The 19,395-nt window shown below is 35.4% G+C and overlaps 1 protein-coding gene across 7 annotated transcripts in view; it reads left to right on the forward strand.

The window, feature by feature from the left end:
- Window positions 1-19,395, forward strand: part of SEMA5A (semaphorin 5A) — a 314,662-nt gene that overhangs the window by 191,549 nt on the left and 103,718 nt on the right. For all 7 annotated transcript variants that reach the window (XM_071454478.1, XM_071454487.1, XM_071454484.1 and 4 more), the window contains 2 exons: window positions 1,759-1,894; window positions 5,267-5,471. In XM_071454478.1, coding sequence (XP_071310579.1) covers window positions 1,759-1,894; window positions 5,267-5,471 — 341 coding nt within the window. The remainder of the gene's footprint in view (window positions 1-1,758; window positions 1,895-5,266; window positions 5,472-19,395) is intronic.

Here is a 19,395-nt window from a genome sequence, read left to right on the forward strand (position 1 = left end):
CTACCTTTGCCACAAGAAAGTAGACAGTATTTTAAACTTGCCTCTACTTTCTTCTTCCCCTGTGGCCCAGTGTTCTGACTGTCCAAGAGAGATGAACTGTTCAAAGAAGAACCAATTAATTATAAAGGTTTGAGGGTACAGTTTTTCAGTTGCTCTGTTTAAATGCCTGCCATCAAATGTTGTAACTAAATTTTTTAAATATTTTTGAAACGTTTTAGAGCTAGGATTACTTCCCCATGCTGACACCTGTTCACAGATTGTGGAACCCATATGATCCACCTGTCTGGCCTGCAAGAGACGGTGGAGAAACACAAGGGTGTCCTATGACCCGGGACAACATATTCCTTTCTGTTCATGAAATGGCATCAGATACAATTTAATGGTATTCATAATTCTTCAGTCTCAATAACTTGATAATTAAAATTAATTTATTGTACCTTGATGCTTTTTTAGTATACTTTAATATACTTGTGGAGGGAAAAAATGGAAACATTTCTCTGACAGCCAAACATGCACCTTTTATACATCATTGACTATCAAGTCCACTTTAGCCACTGCTTCATAAAAAGCTGATTTTGTTTCTTTCAGACTATCCAAAAAATCTATAAACATGAGTCTCATGTCCTCAGAGGACTTCATGAGATTCAAGAAAACAGTGGTACAGTTAATAATATTAGTGAGAGGCAGTTAGTGATATAAGCAGGGATTTATCAGCTCCAATGATGATTGATTCTGCAGAAGTTGTAAGCATGGAACTTCAAGTTTTGGACTTCCTTTTGGCTTCCTTTGAAATAAGAGAGACAAGCATAAGAAAGCAATTTGCTCTTTTGTCCTGGTATTTAATCTGTATATCCTAACTCTTTTTTCAGTTGTTGGGTTTTTTTTCCAATCATTATGGAGTTTCTATAGTAGGTTTTCTTAAGCCTTGTGTAAATTCCAGGGTAAGCTTAAAAAAAATAGTGGGGAAAAAAGAAAAACAGAGAAGAATTCTGTGTGGATCAGTTGCCAGCAGTTTTAGCTGCAACAGGAAATCTGTGCAATTGACACCTTCATTATCTATTCCATTATCTCAAAATGAGGAAAAGAACAATGCAGCTTTCCATATTAGGAACTTTCATAGCTTTTAGATTATATTCTTTGCACCATGCAGAATTAATTTATTGCCTTGTACATCACATTTTCAAGGCAAACCCAGGAAATTGTGTGTTTTGCCCAGCTGCCATTTATTGATGTTTATTTTTTAACATGATATCTTGTAAGCAGTCCAAGTTGTTTTCTCTTGATGGGTTTCTGCAGCTTGCATTCTTATTGCTGTACAACATCTCTTGGAAGACAGGATTGTTTGTGGATGTGTCTTGTCCAAGCATTCCATAGGATCTGGAGACATAACACACACTGAAAAACCTTACTTATGTCATGTAGTCATTTCTTGTATGGAAGAAACTTCATTGGACCCTGAGAATAATATCATCCTGAACTTTGTACCTAGAAAAGAGGTGTCTCATGGTATTAGAACAGCAGCACAAAGTAGGAAGTTCTGAGTTTTTCCCCACACCAGCTTCTTGGTAAGGCTGACAAATATTTTAAATGAAATGACTATGCTAAATAAGCTCATCATTTATCATTATCTTGAGATATCATCTCCTGGCTGATCATATTTGCTACTTGAAGGATTGAAGAGTTATTGCCTTTTTATTTATTTTTCAGCAATTTGACTTAGTGTTATTACATATGTTAATGTATTTATTTCTTTTGCAGGAACAGCATAGCAGCCTCAGCAGTTTGTGTTTTCAATCTGAGTGCCATAACTCAGGCCTTTAATGGACCCTTCAAATACCAGGAGAACTCTCGCTCTGCTTGGCTTCCATATCCCAATCCTAACCCTAATTTTCAGGTATGGGTATGTGGCAGAAGGACAATATTTTATGTGAGCTTTCCTCACAGTACTGTATGGTTCATAAATTATAAATCTAGTTTTTCACTATAATGTAGCCTAAGACCTTAAAAAAGCCTAAATTAAAAAAAGTGCTTAGGAGAGCCCCTTATTTCAATGTATTTAATTTTAATTTTATCCTTCCACAAAAATATTTGGGTTGAAAAAACAGATGTACTTTGAAAGGTTGGAGAAAAAAGGCTTAACTTCAATCTTCTGTCAAAATAAAATGCTATGGTTGTCTGTCAAGGTGACATTAACTCCTGTCTGAAGTATGATCAAACTACCAATCTCTTTTACATTGTATTCATGCTATTAGGACTTAAAAAATTGAACAGTGTCTGGCAGAAAAAAGAAAGTGAGAGGGAGGTGGTAAAGGAGGAGTGGTCAGAATTTTATATATTTTTATGTGCAGGGTGGTTCACACTCCCTGAAGAGTCAGATTAAAAGAATTTATGTTACGTTCTTCCCCTCATTTGAACTTGTTGGCCTCAGAGGGTGTAATAATCTGCAGCTGTGTGACAGTGTAAAACCAGTTAGACCAAGGTGGGTCATTTAGAGGAACTCTGCAAAAAGAAAGGTGTATTTCAGTAAGCACATATACATTGTTTTCATCTTTTTCATAGTCACCACTCCTACCAGGACAGTTTTTAGTGAGTGTGCTTCTTGCAAGGGATATGGAAGGAAAAGCAGCATTAATGTTGTGATTAACAACAATAGCTTTTCATCAAGGTATTTAGTGTAGTCACCTCTATCCACCTTTCACCCTCACTTAATCTCAATGCAATTTCACAAGTTCACTTCTGCTCCTGGAACAGCCTTCCGTAGCTTGTAAGAGTCATAAGATCTTTGCTAGCATGAAAAAGAATCACCCATTGGGGATGGTAGGTAGTTTTAATTGCTTCCTGATCTATTCAAATGAAGGAAAATAAGGCACAGCTTACAGGCTAGAGCCATTTTACCTTTCCTAAGTAGTATGTTTGTCATCAGCCAAGTGACAAGACTGTAAGTATGCCAGAAGCCTGCACAATCAGGCTGTATTTGTATGCAGCTTTTCACCTGTTGTAGAAACAGGTATTTGACAATACTTTTATTGTCAAAATAGTGATAGGAAGAGAGTCTAAGATAGGCTAAATTTCTTAAGGAGAAAGCCTGAAAAAATGCTTGTATGTAAAAATCCTATCACCTCTCTGACTAGGTAAGCACATCCAATAAAACTTATTAAACTCTCCCTTACAATCTTTGCATTAATGTGGTGTTAATTATTGTGAGAGCAGCCCATACTGGATGGTACTTACAAAGAAAGATGACAGCCTGATGGCTGTGTAAAAACAGTTTAGGTCTCTGCTGTACTGTTAGTGCATGTCTCCAAGTCCCAAACAAGACAGGTGTTGAAATTTATTTCTTAGATGGCCTGGCTGATTTTAATGCAGCTGGTACTTCATCCAATTTACAAGAACAGTGACAACAGTTGTATCATATCTCACTGAGCCACAAACAGCTTTGAAGGCAGAGCTAGTGTTAAAAGCTGTAATGTGGCCTTTTGCAACAAAATATTGAAGGCAATTGATGTCAACTGATCTCTAGGTATCTCTAATGTCCAAATTCTCTTCTTTTGCTGATGCTGCTTTTTATTCCCTTGAATAACTTTCTGCTACATTTCTGGCTCCATAACTGCAGCAGTGATGCATATTAGAAGCTAGTCTAATGCTTAGAGATTTAACCATTTTTTGTGACTTGACTTTGTGACTTTAGAGTACACACCTCACATGGGTGTACTCTATAATATTCATTGACTGAGTCATTGTTTTCCTTCTGAGAAAGGACTTTTCTTTGGTAGAGCAGTTATGATAAAGGATCAGAAGTTTTGTTTAGTCCCAGAAGTTCTGTGTAGTCCCAGAAGCAGATTTATCCTCTGAGTATTCACCTACTTACTAGCAACAGAGAGAAGTCTGCAATTTGAAGGAAGACTACTACTATTTAGATATAGCAACATCAGACATTACATTTCCAAGACTGGTTTATATTAATTATTTTCCATTTTTGAATACTATTGGAATCCCAATTTTGAGGAACATAGTTTTCTTCAGAGATCATTGCTTTTCTCTTTAGACAGGGCAATGTCTATCCTAAGACCAAGGACCATTTGCATTTTAGTGTACTATGGCTATTCAGTTGGAATTTTTCCTGCTTGATAGATCCAGAGAACTTCTTTGGTGTGGTTTATTTTTTTCACTGGTCTGACATACAGAGCAAGTAACTGTTTCCTGCCAGTTGCTAATTTATCATCTTTGTCATCTGATCTCCCATTATGAAATAATTTGACTTTTTTTTACATTTGTGAATTTGGAACAATCATTCAGTTTTGGATTGAAAATATGGTAATAATAATAAAAAAACCTGGTATGGTTTTGCACACTATTATTTTGCTCATGCTATAATTCATGGCATAGTTTATGACATAGTAAAGCAGAATGAAAATGGTGACTTAGTTATGCTTTCACGCTATCCAAATATTTGATAAATGTTGTGAAGTAGTGCTTTACTTTGCTGATGCATTTATGTCTGAGTAAACATGTTTACTCAAGTAAATGTTTATATATTCCCATGCATGAAGAAGCTTTCTCTTTTGTGTCCTCAGTTGAACACAAATATGTTATAATTAACTCCCAGTTATTTTGCTTTGTTTATTTGTGTTTGAAACTTGTCCATACAGCTAATGTATGTTTTCCTTTCAGAAAAGAGCACAGCTTTCATATTAAGAATATGGTCAGTTTTAATGCAAAAAAAGCCTTTGCTGTGGATAATATTTAATAGAGCTCTGCACTGTCCATTTTTGCTACTTAAGACAGAGTCCTAAGAGGCTTCTAGAACTGCATGCTGTACTGTCACCTGGGATTCCTGTCAGACGCTGGCTGTGGTAGGGTGTGAGGTTTCCTTTGAAAATTTGTTATGTCATTAGCACTGAAATCTGTGAACATTATAAAGAAAACTAGACAGAAAATCATTTGTTTTTTTGAATGGTAGTTTTTCTCCTTCCTGCCCTATGAACATAGGATATAGCAGAATATTTCCATAATCCACTCTTGCTGGTCAGTCTGGTGCTCTTCCATACTGTTTAGAATTAGGGAGCCTCCATAGTATTGCTCAGGAAAAATGAGCTCCCTGAGTCCTTGAACAGTCTGGTTAGCACCAAAATGGGACCTGAAAGTCAAATTTGACATTGCCATTACGAGATATGCTCTTGCTTTTATTTTCTTGTGCTGTAAATCAAAGAGTAAATCTATTGTTATTGTTGGCACATAGAGTCATGCTACTTTTCTCTCTTTACAGTGTGGCACCATGGACCAGGGTTTGTATGTAAATCTGACTGAGAGAAATCTTCAAGATGCACAAAAATTCTTCTTAATGCATGAGGTTGTTCAACCAGTTATTCCAATTCCTTACTTCATGGAAGATAGCAGCCGATTTTCCCATGTGGTTGTGGATGTTGTGCAGGGCAAGGACATGCTTTTCCATATCATCTATCTTGCCACAGGTATGAATCTCCCTTGCTGGGATAACTGCAAAAGTTTATGAGGTCTTTGGGTTTTAATGTTCTGTTAATTACTTACAAAATACGTGTACAGCACGTTGAGCATCTGCTTTTCCTCTTTGACACAATCACCTATCTTCTACCTTTTCTGAATAGATCAATTTAGCCACTACAATGTCTTTTATGTTATTTTGTGAACTCCAATTTTGGTGTTTGTTTCCTATTCTCTTTGGAGCTGTGAAGCTTGTAAATGAAATTAAGCGTTGGAAATTCTACAAACAGGGCTTCCAAAGTTTCACCATCTTTTGTTCCATTTACTTAGTTAAAGGTACAAAGTTAAGGGCCCAAGACAAGACGGTTTAGGACTCTCTGATAAAGAAGTAACTTTGTAAACATCAAATACAACTACTCTTTCTATTCTGATTTTTGCTCAAATATATTTTATTAAATTTCCTTTTAATCTCATTTTTAAGATATTCATTATGCAGTTTTATACCCTGCCTCATTGTTTGCCCATTTATATGTAAGCTTAGCATGAAAAGAAAAACAACCCTCCACCCTCCAACCCTTCATTAGAGCTATTGCCTTCTTGGTTCAAAATTTCAATCTTAAAAATAATGAGGGTGTTGGAGAACTGTTTTGCAGAACAAAGGCGTCCCCAGCTGAGACTGAAATACTCAATTGGACTAATAAGTTTAAAGCCTCAAGGCATAAAACTTAGGATAGTTCTTAAGTACTTGGGCCTATGCACATTAGTAGGGAATAGTTCATCAAAGCAATGGTTTGTTAATGTTCAGTTTGTCTCATTGTGCTCTTTGGAAGCTGGGCACTAACAGAAAAGCTTTTGATAGGTTAAAATATGCTTGGATTTGACCAGTTCTAGTCAAAAAACCTGCTGGTTGGTAAATCAGAGCATTTTAAGTGAACTCATGCCAATGATAAGTGGTGTTTGTATTGTAGAGGCGTCCTGACCAAACCTGAATTACATATACATGCACTGAATTGATTTTATATGAAGAGACTATCACTATGTTGTGGTAAATTTACATTATTTACAGTCTTGGAAGCACCTAGAATAATGACTTTTGTCATAATTCTGATTGTCTTTAGGTTTCAGTTTCCCTTGGTGTGTAACCATTTACATTTGAGTCAGCAAGTGAGGATCTAAAATTTTACGCTTCATGGTTCATTAGTAAATTGTGTTTGGGAGTGATTCCGTGTTCTTTTTGTGCTGCTAGAAAATAGATACTGCTCCTATGCTCCTTGTGATGTATGCTTGCCTTTCATTCTTCTCTGTGTGTCTGATTCTGATCATTCATGGAAGCAGGGTACTTATCTTAGCTGGATCTTTAGTCTAAACTTTGCACAAGCTTTCCTGTAAGTGGACAGTGTATGTTTTATAAGTGTGAGAAAGCATATGATAAAATCCCTGTTCTATACTTGCAGTTTTCTTGATGTAGTCAATTCTATTTCACATGTATTTCACTGAATCACAGTGGATTTTGTTAGCATTCCTTCTACCCCAATAGAGTGTAAGTGTTAAGACTTATTTTCTAAGAAATACTAATACTCACTTTTGGTACAGAAGGTAATTGTACCTTCTTATTGTACTTTCTGCTGCGTCTAAGAAAGTGCATTCAACTCTGATGTAAGTTCTGCCAGTATGCAATTTTCACTTAGCAGTGTAAAGCAGGATGGATCCAAACCAAGCTGTGAGAGATGTACACCACATAACTATTATAGTTATAATTAATTCCAATGTTCTCCAAAAATTGTCTTTGAAAATGCACAAAGCTTCAGTGGAAAAGTAGGCATACAGATTGGATTTAATAAAAATGAATATTCTGCTGTCTTTGTTGTTCAAAGACAAAATCCCATTTTTTGAAACAGATGGCCGATAGTTAAGAGAACATTCTTTCTCTCACCTACCTACCCTGTTTTTAGGATACAAATATTACAGGGGAGAATGACCCTGGAAGTATAAATGTATAATCTAATTTGATTAAACCTGAAATAGACGTAGTATTACTGATGTAGTGTTATTTTAGGAGAGACTGAGAGTAAGCAAACAAATGCATTAATCTGCTGAGTCAACAGTCTTCATTTCCTAAACCTTTGCCAAATCATCATTCTGCTGGGAGATTCTGGTGTGCTAGGGCTTAACAGCTACTGCTTATATAAAAAATATGCTTTGGTACTTTGGAGAAACATCTTAATCTTTCACTGTACTGAATTCTAACACAAAATGAAGGGTTATATCAATTCCTGCACATTTTGTGCTGCTGTCTTTAGGCAAGAAGTAATCCCTGGAACAATTTTCCATGATTTAAAAAGGAAGATCAAGGAAAGCATGCATGGATGAACTAAAGCATTCATGATGTTCTGAGCTAAAAAACATCTATAACAATACATAATATGTAGAGCAAGCTATAGAAACACTAAATATCCGTAAAACTCTCCAAGTTTGAAAGGCCTCTTTCTTCATAAAAAATTATAATCCAATCAATATATCATAGTTTGTTCCCCTCTCTTTTGTCTCTTCTCCCCTATCTTCATATTTCTTTCTTCCATTTTATTTCTTCCCTACACTATAGGTGCCTATGTGTCCCATGGTTAAAAATGTTGCTGTTAGGTTTTTTCAAAATAAGATACTGCAGCAAGAGCAGGTAGCCCTTATTCAGATGACTTTTTTAAAATGTACTTATTTATGCAAATGAATAAGAAAATTATTAGATATAGTGTCTAGTTTGAGGTCTTTAGGAACATATAATAAAGTTGGGAGTTCAGAAAAGGTAATACTTGCACGGTCTGGTGAAAACCTTTAAAGGCCATCCTTAAAAACTGCTTGGTGAAAAAATTCCCATTTTTCTGTTCTTCAATCCCACTGTACAGAGAATGTCCCCTCTGTATCCTGAGTAGAAGTGTTATATGCCCAGTGGTAGATCTCAGTTATTGGGATTTATAGGACAGCATTGATGAAATTGGGGTATGACTGACCTAGAAAGAGAGTATGAAACCTGAACCAAGATTTATTGTTGGCTACACTGCATGTATCTAAAGAGTGAATTGTTCACTGAAGCGAGCCACAATTTTTATGCCATAAATCCAGGTTTTACCTGAGGCTTAAAGGTCACTGGAGGACGTTACAACAGGTGTCGCAGAAATCCTTTTATGAAAATCCTTTTCTTAGGATTTTTTCCTGCTGAGAAGCTGAGAGGTTTCAGTGACAAAATGTAAACAATGGTTATCTGCTGCTGTGGAATGCAACAGGTGCATCTGTGATTGGCCCATCTTGGATGTTTACAATTAATGGCCAACCACAGCCCAGTTCACTTGGACTCTCTGTCTGAGACACAAACTTTTGTTATTCATTCCATTCTATTCTTAGCTTAGCTAGCCTTCTGAGATGAAACTTTTCCTTCTATTCTTTTTAGTATAGTTATAATGTAATATATATATATATCATAAAATAATAAATCAAGCCTTTTGAAATATGGAGTCAGATCTACGTCTCTTCCCTCATCCTGAAAACCCCTGTGAACACTGTCACTAACAGGTTTCCAAGTTCTAAAAATTGCAGTTAGCAATGCCAAGAATAATGACAAATACAATTCTGCTGAAGAACATACATCAATTATAATGAACAAGTAGAGAGGTTTCATGAAGAAATTTCAAATTATGTTTTTGGAAAATGCAGATAGAAATTTCATACATTTGCCTTTAGAAGCATTGAAACAGGTAGTAAATATCCACAAATGTAACATTTTTTTCTCATGAAGCCCTGAAACTGTAGATTATACAGAAACTAGTCCCAGTCTAATAAAGAGATTTGGAAGTTTGCTTGAAACTCAGTTTGGGAATGCCATCATAACAGTTTGTATTTCTTCTGTTTGTCTTTCTCGATGGGAGTAAATTGATGCCAAGTATTACCTGATATGATTCCTCTGTGATTTTTGTTACAGTTCCATCTTGTAAATTTTCATTTGTAATCAGTACACTTCATTTTTTTCTAGGAAACAACCCAAGGTCTTAGCAAGAAAAAAGGTTGTGTGTGTTCTTACTTAAAAGTCTCTGATGAAATATTGTCATTTTCCTGGTAGACTACAGCTTCTGATCAAAGTGGGCAGCTTTCACAGTTCAATACACATGGTGTCAGAATATATGTAGTATCTGTGCAGTTGCCATCCTGAAAGTTATAACCAAAAATATGTGCTTATATATGTTTCATACATGGCAAAGAGAGCAACAAACCTTAAGTTGGCTGCATTTTTCCAATTTGGTGCTATTCCTGACCGTATTATCTTAAGTGCATTGAGGTTCTTGGAAGTAATCTGTAAGTAATTTCTGTAGAAAGGAGATACAGACATTTCATCTCAGTTAAGAACCACTTTCTTTGTCTAGAAATTACAATATGAATGCAATAACAATAAGGACCAAAGTAGCTGTTATTCGAGTCAGAAGTCAACTGTGAAAGTAATAGGTAGTCTATTTGCATCTATTTATCCTTTCTAGCTCAAAACCAGAAACAGTGGAATCAGAGTACAGATGGATAATGGGGCATGTACACTGTGGCACACAGTTGTCACTTTTTAAAAACCATTTTTCTTTTGTTGTTACAGAAAACACAGTTGTTTTGTTTTTTATGCCTTTGCTTGACAAAGGTATAGTGCACTTTTACAGAGTTGTAAAGAACCCTTGCAGTGGCTTTAAAACTATTTTCCTGTAAATTGTTGCCTTCTGGCCTTATGCAATGCCATTTCAAGTGCCTTGAAGGAAGGATGCTCATCAGTTACTTTGATTGGGAAAGGTGGTGCATGTTGGAAGACACCAGTGCTGACAGCAATGTGATGATCTTGAACATTTGTTTCAAAAAGTCAAACAGGGAGCCATAAAATTAATAACCTTACTCTCTTCTGCTTTTGCAGTGACACCTATTTCTGATAAAGGAAAACCCTAGCTGAACTAACACTTTGTTTGTATTGTTAATCTTTTCAGGAAAAAAATCTCTGCAAAGTTCTAAAAAAATATGTAAAAGATTGTATTGTTTTGTCTTGGAAGAGTCTAATGATCACTCTGGGATTTATCCTAGCTTTTCTAAGAAGGCTTGCTGTATATTTCTGCTAGCATATTTTTGTTATTTTCCATGTAGAATATCTCTAAAGGCAAAGAAGGATAATGCAAAACTTTGGGTTTTTTCCATGTAATTTAACAAAAGAAATGTTGCTTTTTCCCTGTCCTATGTATTGTGTCATTCATACTGGGCTAAGTGGTTTTAAAATGGTACTAAATGAGAGTGGCTACATCTAAAATCATGGCTACAGAGTTATAAATTATACTGTGTGGCTACAGAGGATCAAACTGGGCATTTAAAATGTCCAGCAGTACTGATTTCCTTGGCTTTATCACTGTGTATAGAGATGAATCATTCTGCCAGATCCAGTTGGTGAGCTTTCTTAATAAATAGATGGCTCTAAGTAGAGCTGGTTAAATTATTCATTGACAGCAATTTATATGTGAGAATTGCAGCCCTTTATTTGGTTCACAAATTACACAGCACTTATTTGTAGTCATTTTTTGTTATTATAATCAACCCATAAATAGGTCATGATTTTGATTAGTTTGTTGCTGCTATTTGCTCATAGAGTTTGTTCATATTTTAGTTATCAGGTTCATGAATTGTCTGCTGCAAGTAGATGGTGTTCTGTTTTCTCGAGGGACAAATTTAAGTAGAAGAAGCCCTTTTTTCTGTCCACAAATTATCATTATGTCTTTATAATTGCTCAGCTCTGTCAGATAAAGACTATAAATAAGTGTCCGAAGAACATACGGTGTGTGCACTTCTGTGCTGCCACTGGAAATCAGAATTGCTGCAAGAAGAAGTTACTGGCTGAAGAACAGCTGGCTCTGCTTGCATGGGAGTGAGATTAATACATGGGCCAGGGGGGGAAACAGATTGTAAAGAGCTGGAGACGAAGTCTCAACCTTCCATGAAAAAAGAACAGCTCCTCTTTGTCATAGTGATGCTGAACTTTCAAATCCTGTTTGACTACTTTATAAACTTAGAATGGCCAAGTAGCCTTTCCTTCTTTCTTTTTTTTTTTTTTTTAAATATCACTTCTTCTTCCTGAAGAAGAAACTAGGCTTGACAACCCCTATGTTCATTTATTATTAGGTAATTCTAATGCAGAAAATATGAAGGTGTGAGCAAGAGAGGTATCTTACGTGAGGCTCAGTGTTTTCCTGCTGTCTTCAAAGCTGAGATCTATTATGATCTATACCTACCTTCAAAACTCTCATTTTGCCCCAATAGGTGCACTGCCAGTCAACAGGCTTGGTCTTAATTTTGGAAACGGTGTTGGAATTAGCCTTATTTTGGGGTGAAATTTGATCTTTGTACCAACTGTGTAGCCCTTCTGTGAGTACACAGTACTCAGGACCCTTCCTGAGAGATGTGGGGAAGAAGCTTTCCCTTTGAAGGGATTTGACTTTGTCACATGTTGCTGAATCTTCTTTAGAATATCCTGCAGGGTCTTTTATTTTAAAAAAACCCTTTCTTTTAAGGTGGACATGCATAGGAGTGACTCAATAAACCCATGCCAACCAAAGAAGAAAGTGAAATAGATCATGAGAAGAAAGAAAAGTTTGAACCTTACATGAAACTCAACTTTGACCGTAAAAATCCCAAAGTTGGATCACAAGTATTTGTCCATGATATATACAAGATTTAGTGTGAGCTGTCAGGAAAACAGTCATTAAATGGGATATTCTACTGAACTCCTGGTTTTGTTGATGTTTACAAGCTTCTTCATTCTGCATTATTTTTCCTGTTAAACCTCAATAAATTTGGAGATTTACAGCTAAGCATTTAGAAGCAGCAGCACTAATAATCACTGGGATTTTTTTTCCCCTTGCTCTGGCCATTGGACATGGCAAATCTTAACAAGTTAAAGAATTTCTCAATAAAAGATATGCCTTACTTACTTTGTTATGTGTCTTGTAAGTCATCAAAATGTGAAGATGCTGGATTATATTATTTTGTTATATTTGTGTGAAGAATCCTGTAACCTGCAGGTTGTATCACAAAAGATGGATTATGTTCCATGCATTTTACTTTAATCAAGTCACCGTGTAAGAGTCATAATATTTGGAGCAAATAGTTACTTGTTTACAGATTAATTCTTCTAATTTTTATTTCTTATCCCATAAACCTTGGAAATTTGGTTCTATGGCTATGTACCTTTAGGAGGAATAGTGATGAATGCAACCAGAATAGTGGTTACATCACTTGCCTAGGAAATACACAAAGATTTTCAACCAACAAGCTCTGTGAGACTTTCTGGTTATTGCCAGATATCCTGGCTCCTAGACCATTATATAAAGAATAAAATGAAATATGATTGTATACCGTTGTTATGTACTGTGGCTATGGCTACTTTAATGTAGTCGGTAGAGTAATGAGATGAACAACTTCTGGTGAGAGGTTCTGAGATTCTTTTCTCTAATTCCAACTTTGTTTCTGTTTCTTGTCCATTTAATTTCTTACTTAGTACTATTAGAAAACAAAGTCAGCATCATTCTTTCCTCCTCTATTTCTCAGGAAAAGCTGTGTTTTACACTGAAATTGCTGCTGAGGTTCTATTTGGATGTATGTACTGGATTTGACTTATCTAGGGACTGAGGCACTGGGGCGTGTGCTATGCAAACTACAAATGAGTTTGGGTAGAGGACAGTTCCTGAAACTTTCTCTTCAGTCAAGCTGGGGATGCTTCTGGATCTGCACAGTAGTCAGTTGTCTTTCTGACACTTCCAATAGAAATAACCGTATATGACTTGATTAAGAAATCAGGCAAGGTATGTTGTGGGTTATTATCTGACAAATAGTTTTCTCCACTTGTGCATCTAAATGCTTCTTTCATCTGGGCACTGAAAAATTTATTCAGTAGGAAAGCACTATCATATTCATAGCATGTATTGGGTCCTACAAGGTACTTATTGTTTTGGTGGTACAAAGTAAGGCAATAAAAAATAATAGGAGTGGTAAGCACTCCCTGTCCAGTCAGATCCAATCAGAGTTTATATATCTCAACTTTGGAAGACTGGCAGGGATCCAGTGCTTTTATTGAATAGTAATTTTTTCCTTTGAGCACAGTGTGGCATTCTTCACTGCTGCTCTGTGTCAGATATCAAGCCTTAAATCCCACAAACCACTTCATCTTGTGATTAATATCTATATTTATTACCTACTCTACTACTTTAGTTAGAGGTTATACAACTCTTGAGACGTGCTCATCTCCATTATTTGAGAAGCCCAGTCCTAGACATTGATTAAACATTTTAGAAGATCTCTTCAAAATTTGAAGTTTTCTCTTCATGAGAATTTTATGGGAAGTTAATATAGACTTCTTTGTTTCGTAGTGAATTTCAGCGACCAGTAACAACCTTATAGTTTTATTTCTTTGTCTTTTTAGAATCCAAGATATTGAAATTGCACGTCTCTTGAGAAATGTAATGTAAATGTTTCCCATTTAGAACCATAAGAACTCTTGAGTCTTTGCCTCAGGGCTTCATGTTTTGTGTGTGTATGTGTCATTTTTAGTGCAGTAAAAGCTAGATTTTGCCAAAACAGAAAAAGGGGCTGTAATTTCAGTATATTGCCAAATGGGCATTCTCTGGGATAGATGTCATTCATGTCTAGCTCTTGATATTGGATCTGTTTAGTTATCATCTAACTGTATGTAGGCAGTAAAATTTTGGAAATAAAAGCGTGTTGTCAGCCGCAGTGCTCTCAGCTAGTTGTATCTGAACTGCTGCCTAGCTTGTCCTAGTTTGTCTGGAAGTACAAACTAGGTAACTCACTGTCTACTAAGTACAACCTTAAGTACAGCCCGAAGCAGCCCTTTCATAATCACTTCTTCTGATAGTGTTGTTCTAAAAGAAGGACTCATGTCCAAGAGACAAAACATTTGAGACTTCTGAAGACATCTGATGGGAATCTTGGTACTGGTAGTCTCATAGCACATGCTCACAGGTCAGTGTGACTATTGGCAGCATCTGTTTGATTCAGATGTAGTAATAAATATACAAGCAACACCAATAAATATGTACATTTTGTTTTGTCCGTAGGTTTAGGGCGCCAAAATGTGTCTTTTTATATGCCAAGTTATTTTAGTGTGATGCAGGACAAAAAAAATAGTTTTACTGGCCTTCTTTGAGGATACTTACATCATTTTTCATGATTCTTGTATTTATTACTGAGTACTTTTTCAGACAGAACTTGAGCAATTTAAATAAGAATTCACAATGAAAATATTGTTTGGTAAAATCAAGAAATGTTTGCTTGATGTTGTTACAAATCACGCCTTGATCTACATAGCCTACTTGACATTTCCTGACACCTCCCCAAGGAAAAAGAAGAAAAAGAGTGTGAGGTACTAGAGCCAAGCTTGAAATTCTTGTCCATCATCTCTTTGCCAATTCCTGAGAAACAGCTTTCTTTTCCCCAACTCATTAAAGCCTCATCTGAAGATTTTATGCTGTAGTTTTAACCATATCCTCTCTGCTTAAATTGCATTTCTTAAACCAAAGGCAGTAATTAAAGTATTGTTCTTCACATTTTAATATAACTTCCTGAAGGGATTAGAAAGGGTGATACCCCATAGGGGTACATGATCAAGTAGCCATGCATTGAGAAAACTAGATACATTTCTCAGGGATTATCTCTGCAATAAACACATCAGCACAAGAGAGGAGGGTCAGTCTGCTGTTGACATCATCTGGATGGCAGCAACATTTGTGGGGGGTATGTAGAGCTGAGGTTTAATTCCTCATAATGTTCAGAGTTCAAAGCCATTCCTTGCACCTCCTTGTTGAATGGTTGATCCAGGAGAGAAGGGGCTGCAGTGGATGGGAAGGAGCCCTCCCAAATCCACTCACTGGCACTGTTTTAATGTGCATGCAGAGCACACAGTTACTGTGGCCATGTAGCTATCAAACCAAGTAGGTAGAGAATTCAGCAAGAGAGATTATGCCTTGTTCCCTGCTCCAAGGACTATTAAAATATTTTTTCCAATGTCTTTTTTAATTAAGCAGTAACTTCACAAAAAATCCCTAAGAACATGGAAGACACCTATTCCTTGCAGGGCATAAAAAAAATCATGATTTTTCTTGGCTGCAACTGAGACTTTTCTGTCTTTGGTTCAACTGTCTCCTAAATACTGAGGGAGAATAAAGTAACTACCTGTCACTGAGTTTGAATTTGTCATCGAATCAAATCAGTGGCCCATCAAGCAGCATGAAAAAAAAGTTTCAGCAGGGAAATGAACCCATTAAAATATTTGTGATTAGATATTGTTATAGTTAAATGAAACAGGAAGTGAAGTTTCAAGTTTTAATTTTTTTCACTTTAGGTGGTGTTATTGTTCAGAATACTGTTCTTTCATAGTTTCTCACACAAAATCTATAGAAAAAAGTTGACAATTGAATCCAGATTTCACAAGTCCCCAAATTGTTTAATAAAAAAGTTTCTTTATTATAAATTATGCTTTATTTATTCTTTACTAAAACTTTTATAATTGAAAAATGATGAGATTGCAAGTAAAATATATATGATACTCCTTCATAAAGTCTTAAAAATAGATAATGATTTATCTCAGCAAGTAAAAGGAATGTATCACAGAATGAAACATTAATAAATGTTTTCTTATCAATTATAGTCTGTTAAGAAACTGTAGCTGCCATAGCATTTGCTCATAGGTATTCTACAGACACGTTACTTATAAGTGGAGTGCATGAACTGTTATGGGTACATCAATCTTCAACACAGACAAAATGATATGAATTTCTATCTCAACTCTAAGGCACATCTTTGGCAAACTGACAAATCTCTATAAGATTGGAAATAGAAGTAGTAGATAAAGATGGGTCAATGAGCATGATTCATTAAAAATATATATATTTTGAGGTTGTTGAAATTACTTTTTTTTGGTTAGGCAAGAAAAAAACATCTGGTCTAGATCTAGGAAGGGTAAAACTTTGCCACTATAGTATGAGAGTCCATCTAATAATCTGAGATAGTTTCATTTTCTTTGTGAAAGAAAGAGACATAATTGATGTGGTGGCTGAGACATGTAATTCAACATGTACTTTTTATTTAGTAGAGGTTCTTGCTTGATCTTTTCCTGAAAATTGAGGAGTTAGAAGCTTCAACTTTGTAGAAAGTCTTCCAAAACAAGGCATACTGCTTGCTTTAGCTGCCAGTTGCTTTGCATCTTAGTCTCAAGTAGATCTGAATTTCTGTTAAGAGCTTGAATTCTCTATTTGAAAGATTTTTGAATAAGTCTGACTAGAGCTGGATTTAAATTCCAATTTGAGGCGTGAAATGACTGCTGAGAAATGGTACACAAGTTTCCCTATTTCCTAAACTTTTTGATTCATTGGAAATCCTACTAGTGGAAATGTTATTTTTACCAATTTATAATGTTTTACTTAATGGATTGGTGAATACTGTCTCTGCTAAAAGCAGGTATTTAACTCTTTGTAGAGTAGCTACTGGAAAAAAGCTTTGCTAATTCAACTGCAAACTGACTATATCCCTGATGCTTTTGAGACACTATAACACATGGGAATTTAATCTACAAGGGAGAGAAGTATTCTAAAAGTTTTTGAATGTTTACAAACTTTTCCTCTGGAGAACAGTTTCCTAAAGAGAGGATTGAGATGGTGATTCTCTGGATTTCCATTGATAGATACATCCCAAAATTGTTCTATTTTCAAATGGAAACAATTTTTTTAGAATTTTATTTTACTTTTTTCTAGAGAGGGAATTTGTTCTGCAATCATTATTGGACGACGTATGTTATTAATTTGTATGTTCTTTCTGTCCTCCCAGACAAATGGCTTTGAAGAAAGGTCTTTATTTTTTAATAACTAGTACCTAGATCAACACTTTTTTATTCAAAAGGTTCTTAAAGTCAATAGTTCAAATCTCTGTTAGAAAGGATAGCACAAAATATTCCCTTCATAAAATACATATATTAAATTTTGACATAGAACCATGAGAAAATCCTCTAGTTGAAAAGGTACAACTGAATTTCTCCTGGAATAGCCACTGGGGCATTAAGAAGTTGCTAATAATTTTAGAAGGCATGCGAATAGTTTTTGGTTAAAATTGCTCCTTTCAGATTCTTGATTGTTTTTGGTTAAAATTGCTCCTTTCAGATTCTTGATTGTGCATAAATGACTTAAATTCTCTCCCCTGCGTGGAAGTCTGGGGACATGTAATAGACCATCAGACCTCCTCTGCTGACAAGCATTATCAAAAATGTATCTCATTTCAGTGTTGATTTAAAATAATTTCCAATACTATAAGGAAGAACATCAATATTTACTTGAAATACAATAGGAAAGAGGGAATACAAAGGAATCAGAGCCAAAGATAAAGAACATAAATCTAAAATATTATGTGTGCTTGCTTTTTATGGAGTATCATTCAAAACTGCTGTCGTTGCATCCAAGAATTGAAAAACAAAACTGCACCAGATTGCAGAAATACTTGGGGTCTTACCCAGATAAGAATAATTTAATATAGAGTTTTTCTGTGTTTTTCTTCTACTGCTTTCAAAGCTGTCTTCTGAGAAAGAGTCAAACCTGTCCCATTTCCTAAGTTAATAAGCTGTTTGGTGTTTGAAACCATTAATACACTAAGCATTGTGTGGTATAGCTGTTTCTATATAAGTTTGAATTACCTTCTAATAAATATATTAAATTGTGCATGTACCTTTTTAGCACTTCTTTTTTCTCCTTTCTAATTGCCAAGACACTGGGCAACTGAATGTCCCATTTTAAGATTGCTATGTATTGCATATAGTTTGGCACAAAGCAGGACATTTTATTTCATTTGTAGTTGCTTTTTCTTAAATTTAAAGTCTTAGCTTCCCTGCTAATTTTTGTTAACTTCTCTGTCTAATAATATACCGGCAGAGCAGCAATGACCATGGACTTTCCTAAAAGCTTTTAAGCTGTAAAATTCAATGCTGTTATATGGCCAAAGGTCCTTAGATTTTTGTTGTTCTCTAGCAATAGCAGTACTATGTAAACAACCTCTGAAATGCAGAGCGCTTTGATATTGAGCATGGGGAAAGAATGATTTGGTTTAAATTCTGGAATGATAAAAAATTGACACACCCTGTTTTTCTTCCTGTAACACACCTAGAACAGAGATGTTTTTATGCCTGTATTTTACTTCACATGGGGACAAAAACTCCAACACCAAAAATATTCCTGATTTTGACTAAGGTCTCATGAACAAAGTGCAAGATTTTTCAAGTCCCAGAATATAGCATTTTTAATTTTTTTTTTAATTGCATCAGTAATTTAATTTACTGAAATTTAATTAGATGTCAATGAGCAATGGTTTATGAGTTTTCCAGGTCACTTGAATATTTTTTTTCCTTCAAGTATCCTGTAATAGAGTAAGAAAAACTAAGAGACCTGAATAATGGAAAGCTTAATCTTTTCTGTTTCCTGCAAGTGATGGCACACAGGGTAACCAAGATTTTGTGTGGCCATTTTGGTGTTTAAAAATAAATCTCAATATCAACGAGGCAGAACAATTTGCAACATTTCTCAGGGAAAGGCAACAAAATATTTTTTTCTGTTTCCAGCTACAGTATGTCATAGAAGGTTTTGTTATACAGTTACATAATTGCTTTTTTGATCTAATAAATACCCTTTATATCTCAATTTCTCTGAGTATCCACCCTTGCCTTGTTGTCATCACGATGATAATGACTTGTAATAGTGAGAAAATCACAATGGTTTATTGTTTAAATGATTCATAAGCTTATCGTGTTTCATTCTCTGTTAAACCCACAAAACAGAACATTCAGATTTTTAACCTCCGTTTTTGTCTGATAGTTGTAGAAAATCA

Source organism: Agelaius tricolor, unplaced genomic scaffold (assembly GCF_023055355.1).
Source record: "Agelaius tricolor isolate 1412-34295 unplaced genomic scaffold, bAgeTri1.0.p SCAF_2, whole genome shotgun sequence".
Lineage (NCBI taxonomy): Eukaryota > Metazoa > Chordata > Aves > Passeriformes > Icteridae > Agelaius > Agelaius tricolor.